This window comes from Passer domesticus, chromosome 1, assembly GCF_036417665.1.
Source record: "Passer domesticus isolate bPasDom1 chromosome 1, bPasDom1.hap1, whole genome shotgun sequence".
Taxonomy (NCBI): Eukaryota; Metazoa; Chordata; class Aves; order Passeriformes; family Passeridae; genus Passer; species Passer domesticus.
Window position 1 is genome coordinate 119328260 of NC_087474.1, and position 24205 is coordinate 119352464.

The 24205-nt window shown below is 40.5% G+C and overlaps 1 protein-coding gene across 6 annotated transcripts in view; it reads left to right on the forward strand.

Annotated features, from left to right (window-relative positions):
- Window positions 1–24205, forward strand: part of MAPRE2 (microtubule associated protein RP/EB family member 2) — a 98540-nt gene that overhangs the window by 59811 nt on the left and 14524 nt on the right. For 5 of the 6 annotated variants that reach the window (XM_064385659.1, XM_064385668.1, XM_064385673.1 and 2 more), the window contains 3 exons: window positions 665–792; window positions 13659–13804; window positions 15736–15949. In XM_064385659.1, the coding sequence (XP_064241729.1) occupies window positions 672–792; window positions 13659–13804; window positions 15736–15949 (481 nt within the window). In that variant the 5' untranslated portion in view covers window positions 665–671. The remainder of the gene's footprint in view (window positions 1–664; window positions 793–13658; window positions 13805–15735; window positions 15950–24205) is intronic. The other variant, XM_064385681.1, reaches the window with a different exon arrangement.

Below are 24205 nucleotides of genomic sequence, written 5' to 3' on the forward strand. Positions count from 1 at the left end.
ATGGGTTTAAGCTGAGAGGAAATGTTCCTAAGGTTTGAGAAGAACCGGGCTTCATGGCAGTTTTCCAACCATACAGCTGAGGGTGCAAATCTCAGTTGCTTTCAGGATAGACGTTGGTGCACTGATAACAGAGATTATTTGATATTCACTCTGTGACTATTAGGAACTGAATTAATGATCCAAAAAGGCCCTGTCCCAGTAAGAAATCAGTAATAGAACAGCTACTTCATAATTTAGAAGTTATCTAAAATTAAGTGTTGGTTTAGGGAGCCTGATCATCCTGCAGTGGCAAAAAACTGGTGGAAATCAGATCACTGTATTGGTGCCGCACAATGTGACAAAATGTCAGGTCTCTGATCTGTCTGCATATCTTTAGGTCTGATTCTGGTGTTTTTTCTACTTTATTGGCATGAAGAAGAGTACCATAGGTTTGTATGTTCTTTAAGTTCACAGTGACAGCCAGAGAAATATGTTCACAGGTGCCAAGAGGACATTGAGGAGGTTACGTATCATCAAAGAATAAAAATTACCTTTCCTTTCTCAATAAACAAAGAGATGGTTTTGAGTTTTCTTTCCCTCTTTTGAACAGGAAGCATATATTCATTGTATTTATAAAATAATTACCAAAATGTCAAAAATATTTTTGTCTCTCTTTTTTTCCTAGTTGGGGAATGGCGGTCAACGTGTACTCTACCTCTATAACCCAGGAGACTATGAGCAGACATGACATCATTGCATGGGTTAATGATATATTAGCTTTAAACTACACAAAAGTTGAACAACTCTGTTCAGGTAAGAAAGCTCACTATGCTCTATAAATGTTTATTTTAAAACCACTTTAAAAGTCTGATTTGTTGAAAATAGATAGCTTTTAACTTTGACATAAACCAGTTACTGTGAAAAAAGAGACTAATGTATGTGCACAGGAAGCATTTTTGCGTTTGTGTTAATCATGGAAAGATAAGGTACCTTGGGAAAGCATAACAAAGGCAGAGGTGAATGGGACAAATGTAGCAGGAGATACATAGAAGTAATAAAAAGGTTGGCTAAGCAAGCAAGGAATACAGTGATAAGTTTTAGTGCTTTAAAGCCACTGGGCTGGTATCTTTTCAAACGGAGAATGGATATAACTGAGAAAGAGACAAATTGAGAACCAACACCCCAGATGAACAAAATTCTCCAGCTCCGTTTCCTTCCTGAGGTTTCTCAAATCCCTGCTGATGCTTGCAGGAAAAAAGCACAAGAAAAAGACTGAATAAAAAACATGGATTTGAGGAAATGAGGCTTTAGCTGCTGTGAGGGCTTTAGAACTTTGTCAAAGTCTGCCTGTTTCTCTTTAAATCTGAGTTACTGTTGTAAGTATATTTGGTAGTGACCCCTGAAAAAAGGGTAATAGTTTGAATACTTCAGAAATGTTGGTTAATCAGAGTTGCAACTAGAAGATGGGTGTTAAACAACACGGTCTGTAACTAGATGATGGCTAGAAATTACACAGGAAAAGGCTGATGTTTCACTGTGAATATACATGCCCCTGGGGAAAGATTTCTTTCTGATTTCCAACTGTGATTTAAATTTGAAGATGTTTGGTGGAGGAGGAGCTTGTTTGTGGTGGAGGAGATCTAACTTAGATTGCTACTTCCAGACAACTAACATGCTGGGAATATCTTATGAAGGTATTATCTTATCTTATGAGGACAGTGCTCAAAGCGCATGGAAGAGGAGCTACGTGACCAGATTTCAGCTATTTCTTGGTCCAGACAAAATGAATAAATGGGGTCTTATATATTTGATTTTGACTATCATTCTGGGTAAATTTTCTGTCTCAGAGATGTTCCCTGAAAGATCCAAGTAATCCTTTCAGGCTGACTGTCTCATAGCCTATCCTTCAAAATTTCAAAAAATAATTTTCAGCTGCAGAAGTAGAGTACCATACTTGCAGCCTTGCATAACAACCATAAAAATGAAGTTGAAAAAGTGCAGGATAAAGTCAATGTAAGCAATTGATATAATCTGAACAACTAAAGATATAGACCATGGGAAATTTTTTTTAACTGTTATTAAACTTGAAATTGAACTGTTATCTCTAGCTGTTGTTATATTTACATGTCAGGAAGTTAGCCTAAGTATTTTATTTCAGTATATATAAAGACAGAATTCACACAGGGAGTAGCTATAGATAGATACAGATAGATACATGCATGCACACACTGAAGGAGATGGAAACATAGAAGGAAATGGACGTTTGCATCTCAAAATACCCAAAGTTTGCTATTGTTTGAAACAGGAAGCATAGTAGACAAGTTATTGACTTGTTCCTATGTAGCTATTTAAATGCTCATAAATAGCTGAAAGGAAGCTTTTGAAGTGAGTTCTTAATCAAGTTAAATGTGTGTGGGCTTACACCAAAAGAAAAAAAAAAAACAAAAAACAAACAGGTAAGACATAAAAAACTTCACCAAAACTGTTTCTGAAAACAGGGGAGAAGTGATTGCAGAAAATATTGACTAAGCAGAATAAAATGAGTTAAAGTTATGTAAGAAGATCAGATAGAGAGACTTCAGCTGGGTGGGGCAAGGAGGGGAAAAGCATGGGAACTGTCACAAATCCACTGTCCCATTTCATTACACAGCTTCTTATACAACTTTTTCTGTGACCTACAGAGAGGATTTTGGGACACACCTCAAGGGAAGAACTGGAAAAGGGTCATCTCATTGCAGCTCTTACTTCATTCTGTATAAAATTAAATCTTTTCTTCCTTTAGAATTTCCTGGATCGTATTGATTGTTATTACTACCTGATGCTTCTATATTATTGTCTTTACAGGTGAAAGCTGTTAATTTGAATTTCCCCATTTGGTTTGGCAGTCGAACTTGATGCTTACACATTCCTGTTTTTACGTTCATATGCTTTACAATCCAGAAGGGGCTTTAGTAGCTCCTTATCTAAAGAAGCATTCTAGCACAGTACTTCCTGTGTTCAAGAGGACTTTACTCTCTGAACTGATGAATCTAAGCACTGATAGATTTTTGCAGACACTAGAGCACAGTAATCTTAGTCTTAATAGGTTTTTCCCATTTGAGACTGCACGGTCCATTTCTCATGTGTAGGGACTGAAGACAGATGGACAAGCAGGTTTGGGAATCTTTCTGCATTTAACATAGTTTACTGTGTAAACTCAAAGCAATTTATTAAAAGTACATATATTTTATTTAGCCTATTTCCAGTGTAGATTTCAAGAGGGATACTAAGGGAACAGTAGTATAAATGATGAGCCAACTAGCAGGCAGAGCACCAGCAAGCAAGCATGGTATGGACTGCAGTTTGAGAATGACCAGTTTAACTCATTCATTCTGGCATTCCTTGGCTGATGTCCCTTGAACCATTGGCAGCTTTCATGCAGATTAATGCTCGTTTCCATAAAACATGAGCATTTCTCCAGGACTTCAAAGGGAAGGAATATATGGGAAACTCATTACACCTATGAAGCACTTCACAGTATTAACAGGGATCTGCAGAGCTGCTGTAACTGAATTTTTATAATCTACTGTAAAATTGTATGGACATCTTCTTCTTTTTTAGAAGAAGCATTAACATTAGTCATGCTGTGTTATGACTATTCAGTTCTTGTTCATTTTTGTTAATAAGGAGCAATCAAAATGCCAGAAAAAGCTAAATGTGGGTCTAAAAAACCTGGGAGAGGGAAAGCAGGAGGGATGTTATATCTGAATTAAAAGCTCAAAGGAGTTACTTTTAGGAGGTAGGAGCAACCTAGATATGGCATATTTTTGTGTTCAGCAGCTGGCTGTGTGACCTCATGGGTGTCCACATTTTGCAGCCAACCTAGCAATAATTTTTGACATTCAGAGCTTAAGCAAGAAGGAATAATGTAACATTCTGCCTTTACTAAAGGCTTTATTCAGAACACATCTACTTAATGTGACAGTAGCTGCAATGACAGGAAAAGCAATCCAACCTCCTTGCTGTGGAGAAGTAGCTTTGATAATACACATACTGTAGCAATACCAGCCTCTCAATTCCTCCCAGTTTCTCAATTTCCACTTGGAGGAATAGAACTGCTAGGATGAGGAGCAGCACAGGAAGAGGTTGGCTTAGTCATAAAGTATTTGTATTCTTTGGGAGTCTTAGATGTGTTTTTTGTCTCTGCTAAGTAGGCCGAGCAAAGTGCAGTGTCCCCTGAGCTTTCTGAATGCCTGCTGTGGTAGTGATGTGCCAAGAAAGCCAGGGTATGGATGGGTGCAGCCCTGGAGAGTCTTAATTCAGTCTGCAGCTCCTCTAGTAATTTACTTTTGACAACTGAACAGAGAAAATCTCTCCAAGCATCTCAGTACCATTCTTTTTGCTTTAGATATTTGTCATATTGTCAGTTTTTGGACTCTGGGTTTGATTTCCTGCTAAGTTGTTTTATTTGAATGTGAAATCTATAAACCATGGTTTTAATAGAAGGCATAGTGCATTCCCTTTAGAGAGAGCATTTAATTTGATACATCAATGAAATATAATAGAGAACAATTGAGAAGATGTAATGTCATAGGATCCCATGTGCAAAACTCATAGGTTTGGGGAACAGGAGTTTCATATGAAGTATGACATCAGTTGTTTCGTAGGAGTCATGCTGTTTTTTAAGGAATACATAGTGGTTTCTTAGAAAGAATTCTGACTAAGCAGCTTATAACTGAATTTTCTTTAGTAAGGCTGGTTTTCATCTCTAAGGAATACCAAGTGTATGTGTTGCAGGGCTTTTCATGACTGTTAGAGTGTTACATGAGAGTATATTCAAAATAAGAGTCAGGCAGGGGATTATAGAAGGCTTGCATATGAATTAAAAAGAAAAAAACACCATGTATACAAGCTATATAATGTCAAGGAAGTGGTAAATGGATAGAAAGGAAAATGTGGCCTGGAGCAAGGTATATTTTTTTACTTAGCTATACTTCTGTGATTCTATGAGATTAAGGAGATACAGACTCTCCCCACTTTGTGTATTTGAAAATTCTCAGTAGAGTTATAAGCTTGCAAATTGTCAGGCCCCCAGTGTATACAGACCTTCTGTCTTTGAGGATTTGTATGCAAGGATCAAGGATTGCATGCAGGGTTGGTTTTTTCCTTTCTTTTAATAAACAGCCATATTGTCAAGAAAGCATGTGGTTTGGCATTTTCGAATTTTAGACTGTGATGCTTTCTCTACAGATGCCCTGGGTGTTGCCAGAGGGAATTTCTCATGGGGTGACTTCTGTCCCACATAAAAGTTAGTGTTCCTGCTGTGGAAATATGCAGTCCCTTTATATATATATATATGTTTTGTTATCATTCTGCCACCCTTGTGTCGGAGAAGAGCAGGCAGTGTGACAACAGGGCAGATGTCATCCTTTGACTTTATGTCACCTCTGGCTCGGCCTTTGGTGGAAAACTTCACCACAGCCTCTGTGGGCTGTTGTCCCTTGTGCAGGGGAGGAGGATCGCTCCTGGCTTGTGGAGGGTGTCCATGGTATTCTGCTTGCAGGGAGGGAGTACCGAGCCCAGCCCCTGGGCAGGGCAGTGCCTGTGCCAGGCAGCCATGGGCCCGGCCCGTCAGCCTCAGCACCCTGGGCAGCAGCAGGCAGAAGCACACTGCCTCCTGAGCAGTGTTCCAAAGGAGCCTCCTCTCCTCTCCTCTCCTCTCCTCTCCTCTCCTCTCCTCTCCTCTCCTCTCCTCTCCTCTCCTCTCCTCTCCTCTCCTCTCCTCTCCTCTCCTCTCCTCTCCTCTCCTCTCCTCTCCTCTCCTCTCCTCTCCTCTCCTCTCCTCTCCTCTCCTCTCCTCTCCTCTCCTCTCCTCTCCTCTCCTCTCCTCTCCTCTCCTCTCCTCTCCTCTCCTCTCCTCTCCTCTCCTCTCCTCTCCTCTCCTCTCCTCTCCTCTCCTCTCCTCTCCTCTCCTCTCCTCTCCTCTCCTCTCCTCTCCTCTCCTCTCCTCTCCTCTCCTCTCCTCTCCTCTCCTCTCCTCTCCTCTCCTCTCCTCTCCTCTCCTCTCCTCTCCTCTCCTCTCCTCTCCTCTCCTCTCCTCTCCTCTCCTCTCCTCTCCTCTCCTCTCCTCTCCTCTCCTCTCCTCTCCTCTCCTCTCCTCTCCTCTCCTCTCCTCTCCTCTCCTCTCCTCTCCTCTCCTCTCCTCTCCTCTCCTCTCCTCTCCTCTCCTCTCCTCTCCTCTCCTCTCCTCTCCTCTCCTCTCCTCTCCTCTCCTCTCCTCTCCTCTCCTCTCCTCTCCTCTCCTCTCCTCTCCTCTCCTCTCCTCTCCTCTCCTCTCCTCTCCCCTCCCCTCCCCTCCCCTCCCCTCCCCTCCCCTCCCCTCCCCTCCCCTCCCCTCCCCTCCCCTCTATGCCAGAGGAGAGCTCAGGGGGCTGGAGAAGAAGGGTATGGGCCAGACAGAGAAATGGTGAGCAGGGCTGGTTTTTTTTTTTTTGAAAGTCAGTATATTTTTGTGTAAATATACTCACAAACATGGTTTATTCTGAAGATGAGCTGTGTACGATTTGTGTTTCCATATCTCAAAAAGTGTGTTTTGCTCACTGCCTATATTAACCTATAACTTCCTACATGCTTATTTCTAAAATCTGCCTTGTAGGACCCTGTTGGAGGATTTGGTGCCAGCATTCCTCTGCAGCCCAGTGCGCCTGAGAAGCCAAAGCATGTTTCCACATTGGTGGTTTTGGTTTTTTCCCGGTTGGCAGCCTTGCAGAGCTTGGGTCTCTAGCACCACTTGGGAACATGATTAAAACATGACTTGATCCCGTTTGCACTCTGTAACCGAGGCATGTTTCAAGGAACTTGCATGTTGTCCTGAGGTCATGCAACACAGAGCATACTCAGTGTCAATGACTCTCTGATGTCTTCCATATGATATTTAGGATTAGAGGGATACAATGAATGTTAATGATTGGATTTAAATAATTTCCAAATCTTTCTGAGGAAGCTTGCAAAGCAGTATCATGAGATTCCCAGGCAATAATTTATTTTTTTAAATGTCACTCATTAAGAATTCAGGAGGAATAGAACTTGAACAAGGTTTTTGATTTTTAAAAGTAATTATTTAATTACTCATAGCACTCACTTGCAGTCAGTTGCTTGATTTCCCTCTGGTTTAAAGAGCTTGTTAGATTTTGTGTGGTACTTTCTTTAGGCATGATGAGTTACGCTGCTATTTTAAGTTAAATGGGAACTGTGTTTTCTGAAATTGTTCTGATCTTCCTGTTTAAAAATTAATGAATTCCAAAATAAATTATTACCAAAAATTTAAGTATTAAAAACTCTGCTGTGTATAATTTATGAGCAGCTTAATGATTTACATATTTAAGAAAAAGAGAATGCAAGTTAACACAGGGGAAACCTCACTCCAATATCCATTATTTAAAATGATCCGTGGATATTCTGGATTATGTCACACCCATGCCCTACCTGTGTGAAACAGGACTTTTGGAAGCAGATGTTATTTAGGTGCACATGATCTCAGGAGCTGTTGGTAGGGCTGGAAGGAGGTGCATAGCTCCTTTAGGCTGTTTGCTGTGGTGGCAGCACTGCTTTTGTGAGCTCCCATCTGTATGCAGGCGCTCACCCTGCCCTCTTTGAGGCAGCTGTGCTCATGCAACTGTGAGCAAGATGGCAGGGCTTCACTCTAATCTGCATCACTTTTAGGGCTTTTTAAGTGCCCTCCCAGGACTGTTGCTGAAAAGCGTTGAAGCTAAGCCAGAGTGGCTTCACTGATGCACAGCCCCATAAAAGCTTGCTTCTCTACAACTAAGTAGGTAGTAAATTGGTGTGGTCTTGAACATTCACTGGGAAATGGGCTGAAACTTTGAAAATTGTGGTGAAGGTGGCGGGGGGGTGGGGGGGTAGGGCATGTTAACTGGAGAAATAAAACAATGTTGGCCACATACTAGGTCATGTAGGTGCTGCTGGAAATGCAAATAGGAATTTGAAGACCATGGTCTCTCCAGTGGAGCGCTCAAGATAAAGCGTTCTGTTTCTTAAACACGTGGCTGTATGTTACACAACATGATGCTCACAGACATGGAGACACAGAATGATTCATTTTGGAAAAACCTGTAAAGATCATGGAGTCCAACTGCCAAGTCCACCACTATACCATGTCACTAAGAGCCACATCTACATGACTTTTAAATACCTCTAAGGGATGGTGAGTCCACCACTTCCATAGGCAGCCTGTTCCAATGCTTGACAGCCCTCTTTGGGAAGAATTTTTTTTCTAATACCCAATCTAAACCTCCCCTGCCACAGCTTGAGGCTGTTTCCTTGTGTTCTGTTGCATGGGAGAAGAGACTGACCCCCACCTGGCTACAGCCTCCTTTCAGGTAGTTGTAGGCAGTGAGAAGGTCCCCCCACAAGCCTCATTTTCTCCATGCTAAATAACCCCAGCTCCAGCAACTGCACCTCATACGAGTTGTGCTCCAGACCCTTCACCAGCTTCATTGCTCAGTTTTTAAAACAAGCTTTGAATTGCATAACAGAAGACCCATATTTGAAATCCAAATGAAAATGTATGCTCTGTTACCTGAGTGGAAAACCTACTGCTGCGTGCTTACCTAAACATCACTGCTGAGGAAGCAGTTCTAGAAAGCCTAAGGTAAAAGACCAGCCCATTGTACTGTAAACAATGATTGCTGGCATTTGTGGGTTTTTCTCTCCATTTCTTACCAAACTACTAAGTCACACATGCTCCTTGCAAGTCACTGATTGTTGCTGTCATCGCAGCAACAGAAATACGGGGTGTGTGCAGCTTTCCATCAGTGTGAGCAACCACTGTGAACTGAAGTACTGATGACTAATTCATACACAAATCATCCTGCATTTTCCAAATACATGATCAGGTGGTTGCAGCTTTGGAGAGAATGAATAATTTGAAGGAGTTTGTATCTAATATGACTCGATATGTGTTTTTGTATTATCTAAATATTTCATTGAAGCAAACAAACGAATTTTGTTACAGAAAAAGTGCAGTCAGCTTTTTTCCCAAATAGAATTTTTCAAAAACTGAGTGTATGAAAATCAGACTGAGACCTGGTTAAAAGGTTTAAACTTGATTTCTATGCAGTTTTAGAACAAAGCTAATACTGAACATTTATACCAAATTTCTAGTGTAGAATTTAGCTCTGTTTGCTGTGGTTTGGGTATCAGAATGAAAAGAAATCAGCCCCACCCCTGCCCCAGCAAGGCCCTGTCTTTTCATAGGCTTTTTGTTTTCCATGTTGGCAGGTGTGGTTTTATATGGTTTTCTGGGATCTTGCTCCCACACATTGCAGGGATTCAGGGAGGAGCAGTGAGGGACAGTCTTTTGACATTAGGTTTGAAGGATTGACCTAATTTGTGTAGGGCACACACATATTGGCATATATTTATTCCTGCTTACATTCATAATGTTCCTACTAAATATTTTATTAGTATAATAAGTTCTAACTATAGTATATTAAAAGCAGTTAGTTTGAAAATAAAGTTTTCCTTTTAATTTATAAATATATAAACATCAATGCTAAAGAAAACCAGGCGTCTAATCTTGATTTCAGATCTCTAATCTGAAATCCAGGAAGTTTACTGAGTGGTAAAAACTGGTTGCAAACAGGATTCTCTTGTTTTCATTGTTACCTCCTTGAATTTCCTTTTGATTTAAATAGTGAGGAGCAGAAGTATTTTTGATAATAAAGAAAATACTTCTTTGCATTTGTGGATTCATCAGCCTCCAGATGGTGAAGGAGAGGAGAAAAGCTGAAAATCTCTAATGATGCAGAGTGCATATGCTTCAGAGCAAGCTAAGTCAGCGTGGACAGTCTGGGGAAAGAAACACAGAAGCAGGGAAGAAGACATACAGGACAAAACCTAATATTAGTTCAGCATTGATTACTGTAAGGGACTAGTGAAAGATTGTCTACAACTCTGAAAATGCTGTAAGATACTCAGTTTTTATAAATTTGGTAGTAATTTTCTGCTTTACCACTGCATGTGGCAAAATTCTTGAATTTTAACAGCTTTAAATAACCACCTTTTCAATTCTGAGTTTGTTCTCTTGTCTGAATTCTGCCCTGGCATCTCTTCCCCTCCTCTGGCAGCTGCTTGCCAGCCTGGTGGATGCAATGCCCTCCCTCCACTTTTTGCCTGCTCTGCCCCAAGCCTGGGATGCCCAGGAAACACCTGCAAAGCCCTGATGCTGCTGGGCTTTTTCCGCTCACTAATGGGGCTAAAAATAGCAACTGCTGGGGGTGATTTCAGCACAGCCACGTTTGCAGGCTCATTTCAGAGTCTGGTCTGTGAATATCTTCTGTAACTAATGGCTGCATCAATATTCCAGATCAAAACACAAAAGGATTTTTAGCCAGTGATTCTAAATTGCTTGTTAGCTAATAAAGGATTAGAGGTTTTTAACATTGATCTCTCTTCTGCAGTGCCACCAGCTGTACGTTTCATCTTTCATTTGAGTAGATGTCAAATTATTTCTTTTTTTGTGTGTGTATGTGCATGTTTATGCATATAAAAGTTTTTCAGTCAGAGAGATGGATTTATTGTGAGAGCTATTCTGGCAGCGTGTTTTCAACTTCCCTCTACACATTTGATAAGATTTAGGTTTGGGGGATTTTTTAGTTGTTTTTTTGGGGGTGTGGGGGGACTGTTGGGGTTTTGGTTGATTTTTTTTTTTTCCAGAAAACGTTTTAAATACTGAATAAAACACAGTAGCATAAAAATTCTTTTGTTTGTGCAAATTATGCAAGAGGTATGTCACAAGGCATAATGTCATTATCCCTACTGTTGTTTTCTTTGTATTCCATTAAAAAGATTCTTTTCTCATGCACCTGCATTGAAACATCAGTTGTGTAGTACATTGGATAGGCCTAAAGAGCTGTCCCATATGCAGAGGACCTCACAGATATGCTGTGGCTGAAAGGTAAAGGCATTGCAGTCCCACATCACTTAAGTGGGGCTCCCCTTTCTGCTGCCTCCAGGAAATCTCAGCCATGGGCAGTGAGGACAGTACTGTCCCCGTTCTGTTGCACTGTTGTTTCCCATTTAAATGTAATCTGACAACTACAAGCTTTAGGGGGTAAAATCTTAAATTATAAATAAACACCTATATAATATTACATACATACATAACCTCAATGTCCAAAATCAGGTAGTCCCAGTTGACTGTAATGATATTTTTACTTTCTCTTGTTGGTGTGGTAGGCAGGTCTCTGGCTTTTTGGAGTCGGGAGGAATTTCCTCTCTTTGTAGCTCTGTGTTTAGTTCAATCCATGTTTGTTTGTTGCCTCTGCACTTCAGGAAGGAGTATTTTAATGAACTGTACTTGCCAGTGCAATGAAATCCTCCTGTTGGGGAGACGGCCCAGCAGCCGCTCCAGTGTTGTGTCAGAGAACAGCTCCGTGCTGCCATGTGGATGCAGTCCAGTGTTTTCTGCCCTCCAGTGTTGTGCAGACCCAGGACCACCTCCTGGCTGGCAAAGGTACAGAAACAACTGCCAGCAGAGAGAACACAAGGAAATACCCTAACTAGAGAGAGACTATCTAAAGGCATGCAGAAGGAATTTGCATTACCAGCAGAAGGAGAAGAATCTCATGTGAACACTTTGGGATTCTAGTTTTCTAAAAGGATCTAGATGAAAGGTTGTGCAGTGCATTTTTAGGGCCTCCAGGCAATTGCTTAGATATCAGAGTAAAGCTTATAATTGGGGTATGGGGAGGATGAAAGGACAGAGTTAGGAACAAATTCAATTTATAACATTAAATGATTGCATAATAATCCTTTTGCATTAAATTAAACAATAAGTGTACTCAAGCTATGCATTATCTGTATATCTATGCTTTTAACTGTAATGTATTTTTTCCATTGTCATGTATTTACAAGTTCTCTTGGTAAGGATGAGTTTTGAATAAATATTTGTGTTTATAAAGTTTTCTGTAAGAAGATGCAAATTTGTCATCTAATGCTTGTAACTTGCCAGAAGGCACCTCTCCCTTTAGGGAATATTTTACTTTGATTCCTAATCATATCAAGACCATTGCAAACAGCTAAGCACAAGGTGTCCTTGGAAAATGAGGTTTTTTAATAACCATTTTCCCCACAAAGCTAGGCAACATGAACAGATTCTTTTTTTTTATGTCAGTGGTTTTCAGCACTAAAGCTGGATCTTGGTAAGTCCCTTTACAAAATTTGTGTTGGTATTTCAGAGAACATTTTTGGACTCTTCTCTTAAATTCTTCTTCTGTTTGGGAAGTGATGATCTCGGTAACCCTTTGTGTGATGGCTGACTGGATACAGAGAATGAGAACCATCTCATGCATAAAGCTGGTCATGTCAAAATATACACATACCCATGGAGAAAAATTACTTTAAGTTCAAGTTGTGGTTGACTCTTCTGTAAAACTGGGCAAGCCAGATGTCTGCTTTGTTACTTTGGTTTCTCTGTGAACACTCAGAAATATTTGTGATAAAAAAAATCATTGTTAATAGTGGGCTGAACTGTTAGGTGAGATCTGGGCACTTCTTTGTCAAAACTGATGTGCACTAAAAGCATAACGGGTTTTTGTGGAAGTGAAATTGAGCTTGTCAGGGGTAATCGGGCAGTCAGTTCCCTGCCCTGATGCTCAAGCACAGGGGCTGCACCCTCTGCAGTACCGTGTGGACATCACTGAATCTTTGCTGAGTATAAAGTATTTTGTAGAAAAATCTTATTAAGAAGAAAGAGAATTCCTTTTCTTCTGATTTATTTAAACATTTTCATCTTGATTTCTAAACACTTGAGTGTGTCAACAGTAAAGGTTTTGCAAATGACAGTGGCATGATGCTCTAGGAGGAAGCTCCTTGCATGCAAGAAATGCTGTCTGTTAGCCATCCTCAGGATGCTGGTTAGAAGTTTTTCCATGTACTTCCTTCTTTGTTCTGGGTTAGTTACACACACACACCCCTACTGCCTGTAAGTTCAGAGAGCTGTCAAAGTTGAATTTAGGAACCTGGCTGTCTGAGAAGTAAAGCTGTTAGCCCAGCTTTGAAAGCTATGGGTAAACTATGCTAAAGGCTGCTTATTTAAATGCTTTTCTCAGGAAATGAAAATCAGTAAGGATGTTCATTGCAGAGGGGTGTGACCTGACTAGTGTGTTTTAACAAGCTGGAGCATTGCAATTATTTTTTTTTTTAATCATGGTTTGATATAATCTTAAATAATTGTATTGGACTTGCTTGGCATTTGGGTACAAAGGCCAGAAGAAAGATGATCCTGGCTTGTTTGAATTCAGGGGACTGTGGGGATTGAGGAAGCTTATTAAGAGATTTTCATTTTCACTGTTATCTTCTCACTGTATGGACAGTCCTGCTGTGTATGGGGACTCCAAGACCATCCATTTCACTTTGCATTAGTCGAGGTGATTCCTCGGATGCTGCACGGCAGCGCATCGTGGATCCAGACTGAGTGGAAAAGAACCACTTGGACATGTCACTGCTCAATGTACATTGGAGAAGCAGGTCTTGGGTGCATAGTGTTAGGCTGAATTACAGCAGGGACTTATTCAGCACTGTTGCTTTCTGCTCATGCTTTCTGCTAATGACATTAAACACCATTTGGTCTTAGCTGGGTGCATCTGGATTAACGTCAATGCATTCTGTTGTTATAGGAGCAGCTTACTGCCAGTTCATGGACATGTTGTTCCCAGGGTGCATTAGCTTGAAGAAAGTAAAGTTTCAAGCAAAGCTGGAGCATGAGTACATTCACAACTTCAAACTTCTGCAGGCATCATTTAAAAGAATGAATGTGGATAAGGTAGGAATTCTGTATTTATGTTTTGATCACTACGTGTTTCAAAAGTTATGTAAATTGTGTAAATTAATAAATAGGGGAAACGAACTTCAAATACTTGAAAATGCACTTTTTCAACTTTTGGATGGAGAGCTAGAATTGCAAGTAGATGTTCTTGACCTTTCATCATCTGAAAAGAGTATTTGGGTGTGAAGGGAGAAGTTTGGCATTTGGCTCCACTTAGGTACAAATTGAAAATTGAGTCCACATGTCTGCTAAGGAGTTGTGCCATCTAACTCATTATATCTTAATACCAGAGACCCTTTGATAAAACTCCATGTGTTGGAAATTCCTTGTCATCAGTGAATCTTCATTTTTTGATAAGTAAAATTATTGGTGACCTAAATTTCCAACAAAACATATTTGAAAATATGCTGTTCTTATAAGTATTCCTTTTTTTTTTTTTGTCCAAAGCAGAGTTTGAGGAATTTAAATTATTCAAAAGCTGGAATAATTTACCCAGTGATTGAATAGATGGGTAGCACATGTGATCTTGTAAAGTTAAGAATGGAAGCCTCTGAGAAAATGCTTGTTCAGGCTTAAGGTATTTGATTTATGCTTGAATGTGAGAGTTTGATGGACTCACCAATATAAATTACTGTGTTGATAAAAATGAATAATGGAAGTTATGTTATCATGCTTATAGTTTTACACTGATGCACTGTCTGTTTACCCTTTTAAGGTTCTGCCCTGGCTTTTAATGTTGCCTTATTCTGCAATTTATATAGTCATAACAGAGGGTCTCTTAAGACTTCTGTGAATAACTGGAAAACCCTCATTGTTTCATGAAATGTTATGGGTACTTCTGTTTACAGCGTGATTTGCTAGTGAAACATTGGGAAGACTAATGTAGTCAATTTTGCTGTAGAGAGCAAATTTATCCTGCCTTTTTCATGTAGAGTTGAGGTACAAATGGAACAACCTGAAAAGACATGCAAAATGCAATGTCAATTCTTGTAGAAGCATCATGGATTTATAAAATGCTGTACAGTTGGCTTAATCCTGAAGAAGAAAAAGAAAGCCCTTTTCCAGCTGATAATTCATAACATTCAAGAGGCATTAAGGTCTCCCTAACTTGGCTGTTCAATCAGCTGCTTGAATTAAGCAAACAGGGCAGCTCTTCTGCAGTTGTAGTCCCTGTCTGCCCACAGTGTCTGGAAGCTTTGAGTACTCTAATATTGGCTGAAGAGACTTTTTGGAGGTTTCATGTCTATGAAAAATTTCTAAGATATTGATATTGAGACATCCTCATAGCCTTTCCTTTGTTTTAGTAGAACTTTATAAGGCATTTAAGTCAACTTCTGCATGTCCACAAACTGTTCTATGTATAGCTATATGTGGAACAGAAAGAAATTACAAGGTTAAAACCTCAGGCTTGGTTCATATGATGACCATGTGCTACCAAAATGTATGTTGGTTTGAACTTCAGCATGTCTTGGAAAATCTGCTGGGTTTTGTAGTTCAAACAGTAGGACAGAGAGCAAGAAACATCTGTCTGGAGTTTCTGAAGAATTGTTTGTTTGTAGTATGTCAAACTGTACCATGTCCATTAAAACCAGAAATCCCTAGTTGGCTGAGTATTGTGTTACTCCCAGAACAGTGTCATTCATCATGGGATGCACCCATGGGATATAAGGGAGTACTTCTGTGGAACCATAGCTATAAAGGCTTACATACACCCAATGGATCACTGCTTCAAAGGCTGGGTCTCATTGGGTTTTGTCTTAATTTTTTAAGAGCACTTGCAAATTCAACCTTTCTTTTAGGAACAAAAAAATGGCAGAGGTTTATTTGTTGATGCAGTTAATAGATTTTTTAAAATAAGTGTATATATGTAATTTTTATATTTAAAAACAGCAGTGACGTCATATTGGATGTTAATATCTGCCTTTTAGGTAATTCCTGTGGAAAAACTGGTCAAAGGGCGCTTCCAAGACAACTTAGATTTCATTCAATGGTTTAAGAAGTTCTTCGATGCTAACTATGATGGGAAGGAGTATGATCCTGTGGAAGCTCGACAAGGCCAAGATGCTCTTCCTCCACCAGATCCTGGTGAACAGATCTTTAACCTGCCCAAAAAGTCTCACCATGCAAACTCTCCAACTGCAGGTATTTTGCCTCTTAACAAATTCCATTTCTGTCTCTGAAGACAATTATAAACTGTGGTCCACTCTACTTAAATACTTGTTAAAAATTATTTCCTTGGGTGGTTGTGACATTCTTTTTACCTTATCATAGGCTTAGCGTCTTGAGACAGCAGGAAGGTAACATCTTGTGTGCTCTAGTTTGGCCCAGCCCTACTGAGCATAGGGTCTGCTCCACTGAACCCCCTCCATGTTAAATGACATGGACTCTGGTAATGCCTGGTGGTGGAGACAAAGGCTTCTAACAGTCTTGTTGCTGAATATGGTATGTGCAAGTGTATTCAAGAACATTAAATTGAGTGTGTTCCTCTTTCACACCTCTACCTTTATAGGAAAATGCTGATGCAGGCTGATTTATTTTTTAATTTTTATGGTGAGTAAAATGTTTACAAATCTTAAGGGCTAACCTGAAAACCAAAAATTAAGTTATTTTTGGGTTTATGTATGCTTATTGTTTGGATATGCTAATCCTCCTAACTGAAAAACATATAGCTTTTGCTCTTTTGCAAAGATACCTCAGTCTTCTAACTTTTTATTTTGTGCTTGTGTTGGGTTTTGCGAGGATAGAGATAACTCTTCAGAGGAGACTGGTGCTAAATTTTGAATTTAAAACCAAAACAGTGTTGATAAGTCAATGGATGTTTTACTTACACAGAGTCCAGGCTTTTTCAGTTTCTCACATTGCCTTGCCAACAAGCAGGCTGGGGGTGCCCAAGAAATTTGGAGGGGACAAAGCCAGGACAGCTGACCCCAATAGACTGCACAGATAACCCATACCACATGGCATTGTGCTTAGTCAGAAAAGCTGGAGGAATAAGGAGAAGGGTGGGGAGGGACATTGAAAGTTACAGCATTTGTCTTTCCAAATCACCATTATGAGTGATGGTCTGGCTTTCCTGGAGATAGGTTAATTCCTACCTGCCTGTGGGAAGTGGTGAATGAGTTGTTTGCATGGCTTTTGTTTTACCTATTAAACTGTCTTTATCTCAACCCATGAATTTTCTCACATTTCCCCTTCTGAGTTTCTCCCCCATCTCACTGCAGGGGACAGTGAGCAATCAGCTGTGGGGGCTCAGCTGCCTGTTGGGGTTAAACCACAGTAGTGTTTCTGGAACAGGCCAAAGGAGTAAGCCTGATCTTTGGTGTTTATGTAATGTGGGTATGACTAGTCACTAAGCAGATGCTGTTTTTGTTAACTGAGAATTAAGTGAACAGAAGAGCAGCTAACATTTAAGAAAAAGAAATAGTCACTAAAAAAGTGGACATAGGTTTGTGCATATGGAAATACACATGCACACACACCTATTTCCTTTATTGGTTTTTTTCTGGGTTTATGCTAACCCATTTCTCAAATAAGGATTAATATTTAGTTGATTTTAAACCTGTGACATGGGCTCGGATATGCACCAGTACTCACAAACGCAGGGGCAGGTGTGAAGCTTGAAGCACCCTCACTTTTAGGCCACCTTGTGCTCTGGAATCCTACCCAGATTTCAATGTTCTGCTCTGATCACTTCTGACGTCAGTGGGGCATACTTGGCCAGCTGCCTTCAGCTCATTAGTGCTTCCAGGAAATAGGGCACCTAATAGCAGGCCAGTGCTACTCTGGGCTTTTAAAGCTTGTTTACGTCTTTATTTTGCACCATCTTATGCCTGAGCTTCTGAATTTCAGGGTCTGGCATGTTCCAATTCCCCATGTGATGTGTTGCACTCCCTTTGGAAACAGAAAACCCAAGTGCTAATGTCAAGATGTTGTCCAATTCAGAAATTGGAAAAGACACTTTTATTAAACACAGACTTTACTGTGCTTGTTAATGCTTCTTACAGATGGTCTGTTCTTCCCAAAGTCACAAATATGTCATCCAAATTAAAGCTGTGCAGGTGACAATCCTACAGAAATTGAGTAGCTACTGGAGTGGAACCAGCCAGCTGATGTGGAGGATAAGGCAGTAATGGCATGTTGTGTTGCTGGTTGTATGAAGAGCATGTCCCCTGCCTTCCCAGCCTTTGCATGGAATTTTATAATTGAGATAGTGTGATGAGTCATGATAAGATCCTGTGGCTGTGAGAGTTAGCTTTTTCATGGAAAATGTCCTTCATTATTAACTTAAATATAGTCCAGAAATATGACTGGCTGGACACTAGTTTAATTTCTGAGCTGAGGATGGTGGGGTATGGCTATTACATGATGCTGGGTGAAATGAGAGTTCCAGCTTTTCTTGCTGCTTCCATTTTAGAACAGGGCTAATTCAGTTAGTTGTCAGTCATTCCATTGGCTTGCTGAATTCTGGGTGAGCACATTTTCTTGGCCCTGATATACGGTGCCTTTGTGCCTCACCTCACCCCATCACGGGACCTGCACATTGGAAGGGATGGAAGCCTTTACTGATGCTCTGGGAGGAGTTCTGAATGCATCTGCAAACTTGTGTGTGCTTCATCTCCTGCTGTTTGGGAGTAAATTGGGATGATGCAGGAACAAGTTCTGGGCAGCTGGGAAATTACCATGAAAAATGTGCTTCTGTACCTCTGTGTTCCACACCTAGCTGGAAGTGAAGGAGTATTCATTACAGCTGCTGGAGGAACCATAATATAAACCCCAGGATATTGTTGGCCTTCTGGGCTGCAAGTGCGCATTGCTGGCTGATGTTAAGCTTCTCATCAACCAACAACCCCAAGTTCTTCTCAGGGCTGCTCTGAATCCATTCTCCACCCAACCTGTATTTGTGCTTGGGATTGCCCTGACCCAGGTGCAGCAGGACCTTGCACTTGGCCATGTTGAATTTCATGAGGTTTGCACAGACCCACATTTCAGGCCTGTCAGGGTCCCTCTGGATGGCATCCCTTCCCTCCAGCACATGACCACACCACATGGCTTGGTGCTGTTATTAGTTCGTGTGATTTGCTTCACCTTAACAGGGGAGCTTTGAAGTTTTAGTACTGCCTTGTCAGTTTATTAACAAAACAAAAGGAAGCACTCATGAGAAAAAGTAAAGAACCCAGAAGATCTTTTAGCATAATCCAAAAGTTTTTAAACACCATGCAGTGGACATTCCTAAATGTACACATCTATTGTTTGATGTCAGGAGCAAGCAAGTTTCCTTCCTTCTTTGCAGATATACGGGTACTCATTCATATTTGGCGGTTTGGCAGGCTTTAAATATGCCCATTCTAAATTGATTAGATATATGTATTTCTAAAGGAATAATTTACTTTAGCTACTTGGAGTTTCATATGCATTTCAGATTATTCCTTTTGCTCTATGGAGTAACTCTTCCAGTGCCCTTTTTGGGCTTGAGTGATTTAGAAGATGATTGTTGACTATTCATAACTGCTTTATAACACTGTTCTAACAATGTATTTTCAGAGGTAGACTAAGATATATGTCCTTGAGTTAACAAGTGGTCAGATCCTTAAAGGCTGCTCCAAAAATTTATCCAGAAAGGTACTGGCATGAATTAAAATTATTTTTGATATTTTAATCAGACTCTAAAGCTTGATGGGATGCCTGGTATCAGGTAGCTGCTTCCTGTACCTGTAAATGGATATTGACCTGTATCTCTATAAATGCAGAGTATGGTCTTTATTTAATTTGAAAAATAAGCACTTTTAGAACAACCCAAAAGTCAAGAAGTGTAAAAATGCACTGGTTTTTGTGTTAATTGGTGGGCAGGCCAGCAGTCATAGCCCTTCCCATTCCAAAGGTGATCCTACTGAGGAGTCAGCGCAGGTCAAGGATAATGCAGCTCAGAAATGGAAGAATAAATAGGTCCCTACAACTAATCTGCTGTGCCACCCTCGCTCTGCCTTGTCCCTTCCTTCAGAGACAGAGCTGATTTGTGACCGAGCTGACGGTGGTGCCGTGGGTGGATGGCTTTGGTAACGTGCCACAGTGTGCTTCTAGAAACTACAGGAGCAGCAAGGTTTCACCAGGTGAATGCAGCTCCTGGGTGGGGAAATGAGGGTCTTTTCCTCCTCCAAGGAGCAGCACAGACCACCGCTGTAGGCTCTTGGCAGCAGCACCACAGCTGCTTTTACAGCTGATGCCATCTGCCAGCCCTGAGCCGACTTTCGATCTCCTACAGCCTCTGCTCTTCTCTAATGCAGTGGTAAACAGCCTACAGATGTGGAGTCAAAATTGTGGTACAGGATTAAAATATTAGGGCACTGTTGTTTGTGCCAGTTTAAATGCTCCCTGTGGGAAATAGCGGAAAAGGCTTCATCTGATCAAAATTGAAAATAGTGATCAGGTTGTCAGGATTTTAGCTTAGTGTCTTATGTAAGTATTCCTCTATGTCAGAGCAAATCTCCATGGAGCACTCCCTAGTGTATGGGTGGGGGGTGTCAAAAATACACGGGTATAAGACAGCTTAATAAAATTAATTATTTACACGCAAGCTAAAAATGTGAGAGGTTCTTAGATCTAAAGGCTGTTAGATTTTTTTTAGTTTGAAATATTCAGTGAGAGCAGGATGACTAAAGTAGAGCTGGAAAATACTGGAGGATCACATGAGGGCTAAAAATACTCATGCTATGACAGGGAAAATAACCAGGGCAGAATGAACTGTTTGTGCATGAATGCATTATATATAATGTGCCATCGAAAAGCCAATTGCACAAGAGAAATACTGATTTTCTTTAGGGAAACAGTATATCCTGCTGTGACAGATGTGCTGTAAATTAATTTTGAGGGATAAAAATACTCAGTGAGTCCAGTCTTTATTTTAGCAGCTAGTGATACAATTAGGACTCCTGGGAGACTAGAGAACTCCTAATGCTTTTTTTTTATTTTTTGCTTTCCACTAAGACTTGCTACCTTTTTCCCCAGTGGCAGGCAGTAGGTGTTGGCAGTGGCAATCTCTGCTGACTGTGGTGCAGTGCTCCAGGACAACGTGGCAGAGCTAGAGATGGAAAGAGCTGCAGGGTGACAAACTGAGAGTGTTTTCATCCCTAGTTCATACAAGGCCAAGGAATTGTACTAACCGAGGGGAACAGCATGTGCAGTGACAGCGCCGGCCTGGGAGGTAAAGTGGCTCAGCTGTAATACAGACACATCTCCCCTGCCAGCATGAGGAGAATTTAATTTTTAAATCCACTGAGCTCGAGAATTTAGAGCAGGAGGCAACACGCTTGCAGTGCACGAGCCAGGGCCTTTTTCAATAGAGATGATTGTGTTTGGAAAAGCAGTGGTGATAATGGCTATCTTAATTTTCAGTGTACTGTGGGTGTGGTTTGAGTGTCTGTGTTGCACAAATGTTGCACATTCTTTCCTTTTCCAACATGCATTTCTGTGCCGATTCTTTTCAGATTTTCATTTTGAGAGTGCTTTCTCCTTAGAGCTAAGCAGACAGTGAGATTTTAGAAAATGCAGGTTTTTAAGAGCACTTGAAATTTTAAATTGTGTTCTTCTGTTAAGCCTGTGAAATGATTCCACCCATTGAAGATAAATGTTTGCATACTTAAATATGTTTCTAGAGCAAATAGAGGTTTCAGTTGAGAAGAAACTGAATTCAGTTGTTGATTATTTTAAATAATAAATAAGTATTGGTAATTTTAAATCTAGAGCAAAGTCTTCTGATGGGAGAAAGGCTTTGGTTTTGGTTAGTTTTGGTTTGGTTAGTTCCCTTCTATCAAATCTTGTATTAAAGACAAATTAAGGCAGGGAGGCCATCTGTAAAACTTTTTCATTTGAAAAGTGGCCTCCATTGGACTTTCTTACTTGGACAGCTCTCTTGAAATGGTGAAAGTTTCAAGTACTCAAACACATTTCTCTTTGCCAGCTGTGTGGCAGAGAGGATGAATGCAGAGCTCACCAGGCTCTACTGGACCAGCAGCAGTGAAAGTCTGAGGAGCTGAGAGGGCAGAAGGGTCCTGCCAGCCAGGGGAAGGCAGTGCCACAAAATAATTAGGACAGCTGCACTGCAGTGTGTTGGAATTCGGAGTCAAGTCAGATTTTGTCTGAAGTCATTTAATTCCCATTAAGTGTCATTTGTCATTGCTTATTTCATTAAGTGTCCCTAAATTGAGCATTTGCTTGTGTCCTGGTGTAGCTACAATAATAAGAGTGTGTGAACATTAATTAATCTGCTGCTCTCGTTCTCTTGGTTTAAGTGGGTGGAGAGTTTTTCTTTAGCTTGTGAAGAAATTACTGTTGGCCTCTTGTTGGGTTTGGTTTTTCTCCTGTGGTATGAGTCAGGAATATTCATTTTATGAAGTCCTTTAATTTGACTAAAATAGACTGTGAGTGATTCCCAAATTCCACTGAAGCAGTGGTTGTGTGGGCTCAGCCAAGTCTTGCGCTTGCTCAGGGCTTCCATTGCTCTCCACACTCTCCTTATGCACGTCCACACTGCATATTCATGCACGTGTTTTCTTGAAATTTTGCATAAATATTTAACAGCGTACTAATTACTTTTATAGCTTCAAGGAAGATTGCTCTCTATACGTTAAGTAGGTCTCTTGTTACAGGGCTGTGCCTGTGATGTAAAGAGAACTGGAATTTTCAGCACAGCTTTTTTGTACCCAAAACTGCACAGTGCCAACATCCAGTGTTTTATTTGCAGAAGTTTGCATCTGTTTGTATAACTTAGGTATTTAGCAAAAATAATAGTGAAGCTGAAACTGCATGGGATACATTTAATTATGGTGGACTGACTAGTAATTGTTTCTGGAGTACCACAGATGGAAACCTCGAATGCATTTCAAAGCTGGCTCATCTTAATTCAGTACAAGAACAGAATAATTTGTCTTTCAATTGTGATTTACTTTTCTCATCTCTGCTAGTGTTATGTGGGCAGGTAGAAAAAGTTATCCAGGTGCTAATTGAAATAGCTGCAATACTGTTTACAAAAAAATTCTAATTGGAACCCTGCATTGACCTAAAATCAGAACATGCTGTCACAGAAGTTCTCACAGAACAATGGAGGTGGGAAGACACCTCTGAGATCATCCTGTCAAACTGTTCTGCTGAAAGCAGAGTCACCTTGAGCTGGTTGCCCAGGACCATATGCAGTCACATTTTGAGTATCTCCGAGGCTGGAAACCCCTCAACCTCTCTGGACAGTTTGTTCCAGTATTTGATAACCCTCAGAGTGTAGAAGTTTTTTCTTATGGTTAAATGGAATTTCTTGGGTTTCATTTTGTGCCCATTGCCTCCTATCCTTTGGGAACCACTGAAAGGAGCCTGTTTCCTTCCTTCTTTGCACCTTCCCTTGAGATGTAGATAAGATCCCCCCTAAAGCCTCTCTTCTCCAGTCTGAGCAGACATAGCTTTCTGACTTAGCTTATGTGTGAGGTGCTCCATTCCCTAAGTCTTTGTGGCCCATTTTTGGACCCTCTCCAGTTCATCCATGTCTGTCCCATCCTGGGGAGCCCTGAACTGAACCGAGCATTCCTCGTGGGCCTCACCAGTGCTGACGAGAGGGGGTGAATGGCCTCCCTCAGCCTGCTGATGATGCTGATCCAGCCCAGGAGGCTGCTGGACTTCCTTGCTGGAAGGGTGTTCTGCTGGCTCATGCTCAGCTCAGTGTCCACCAGGACCCTCAAATCCTTTTCTGCTGCAGTGCTTTCCAGTCTTTTGGCTGCCAGCATGTTTTGGGGCATGGGGATGTTCCTTTCCAGGGAAGGGCCCTGCATCTGTTTTTGAATATCAGGAGTAAGCTTGAAGAGGAATTAATAACAGGCATTAATCTGCAAACTGTTATGTTACAGATTACAATGCAATTCTCTCACTGATCAGGAAAAATAGGTGATTATTGGATACTTTTTACCTAAAATACCTGTATAAAATTTTGTGCTTTATCAGAATATGTAAATGTATATATATATATACATTATATATAAATATACAAATATTTTCATGGAAGAAATTATGTTGGAAAGAATTTAAACTGCTTGGGTTATGTAGTCCCTCTGAGCCATGCATTAGGAGTTATTCCATTATTGCACTAATTGACTGCAAAACCATTGCTCAATACCAAGTCATTAAATCTATCAAGATCTTGTCTCTGTTTAGATATTTGGCTGTTTCAAATACTTTGCATTACTCTATTGACCAGCATCCTTTAATTATTTTATGAAATTAGGCTTCTGCTGGAATGGAAGCTTACTTCTGGTCTGATTATAAAACTGATGCCTTAGAATAAATGTGCACTAAAGTTTTTTTTTCTTTCAAGAAATTTTAAATTAGAAATCCCTAAGCATTTTCTGTTGCAATTAAGCTCTG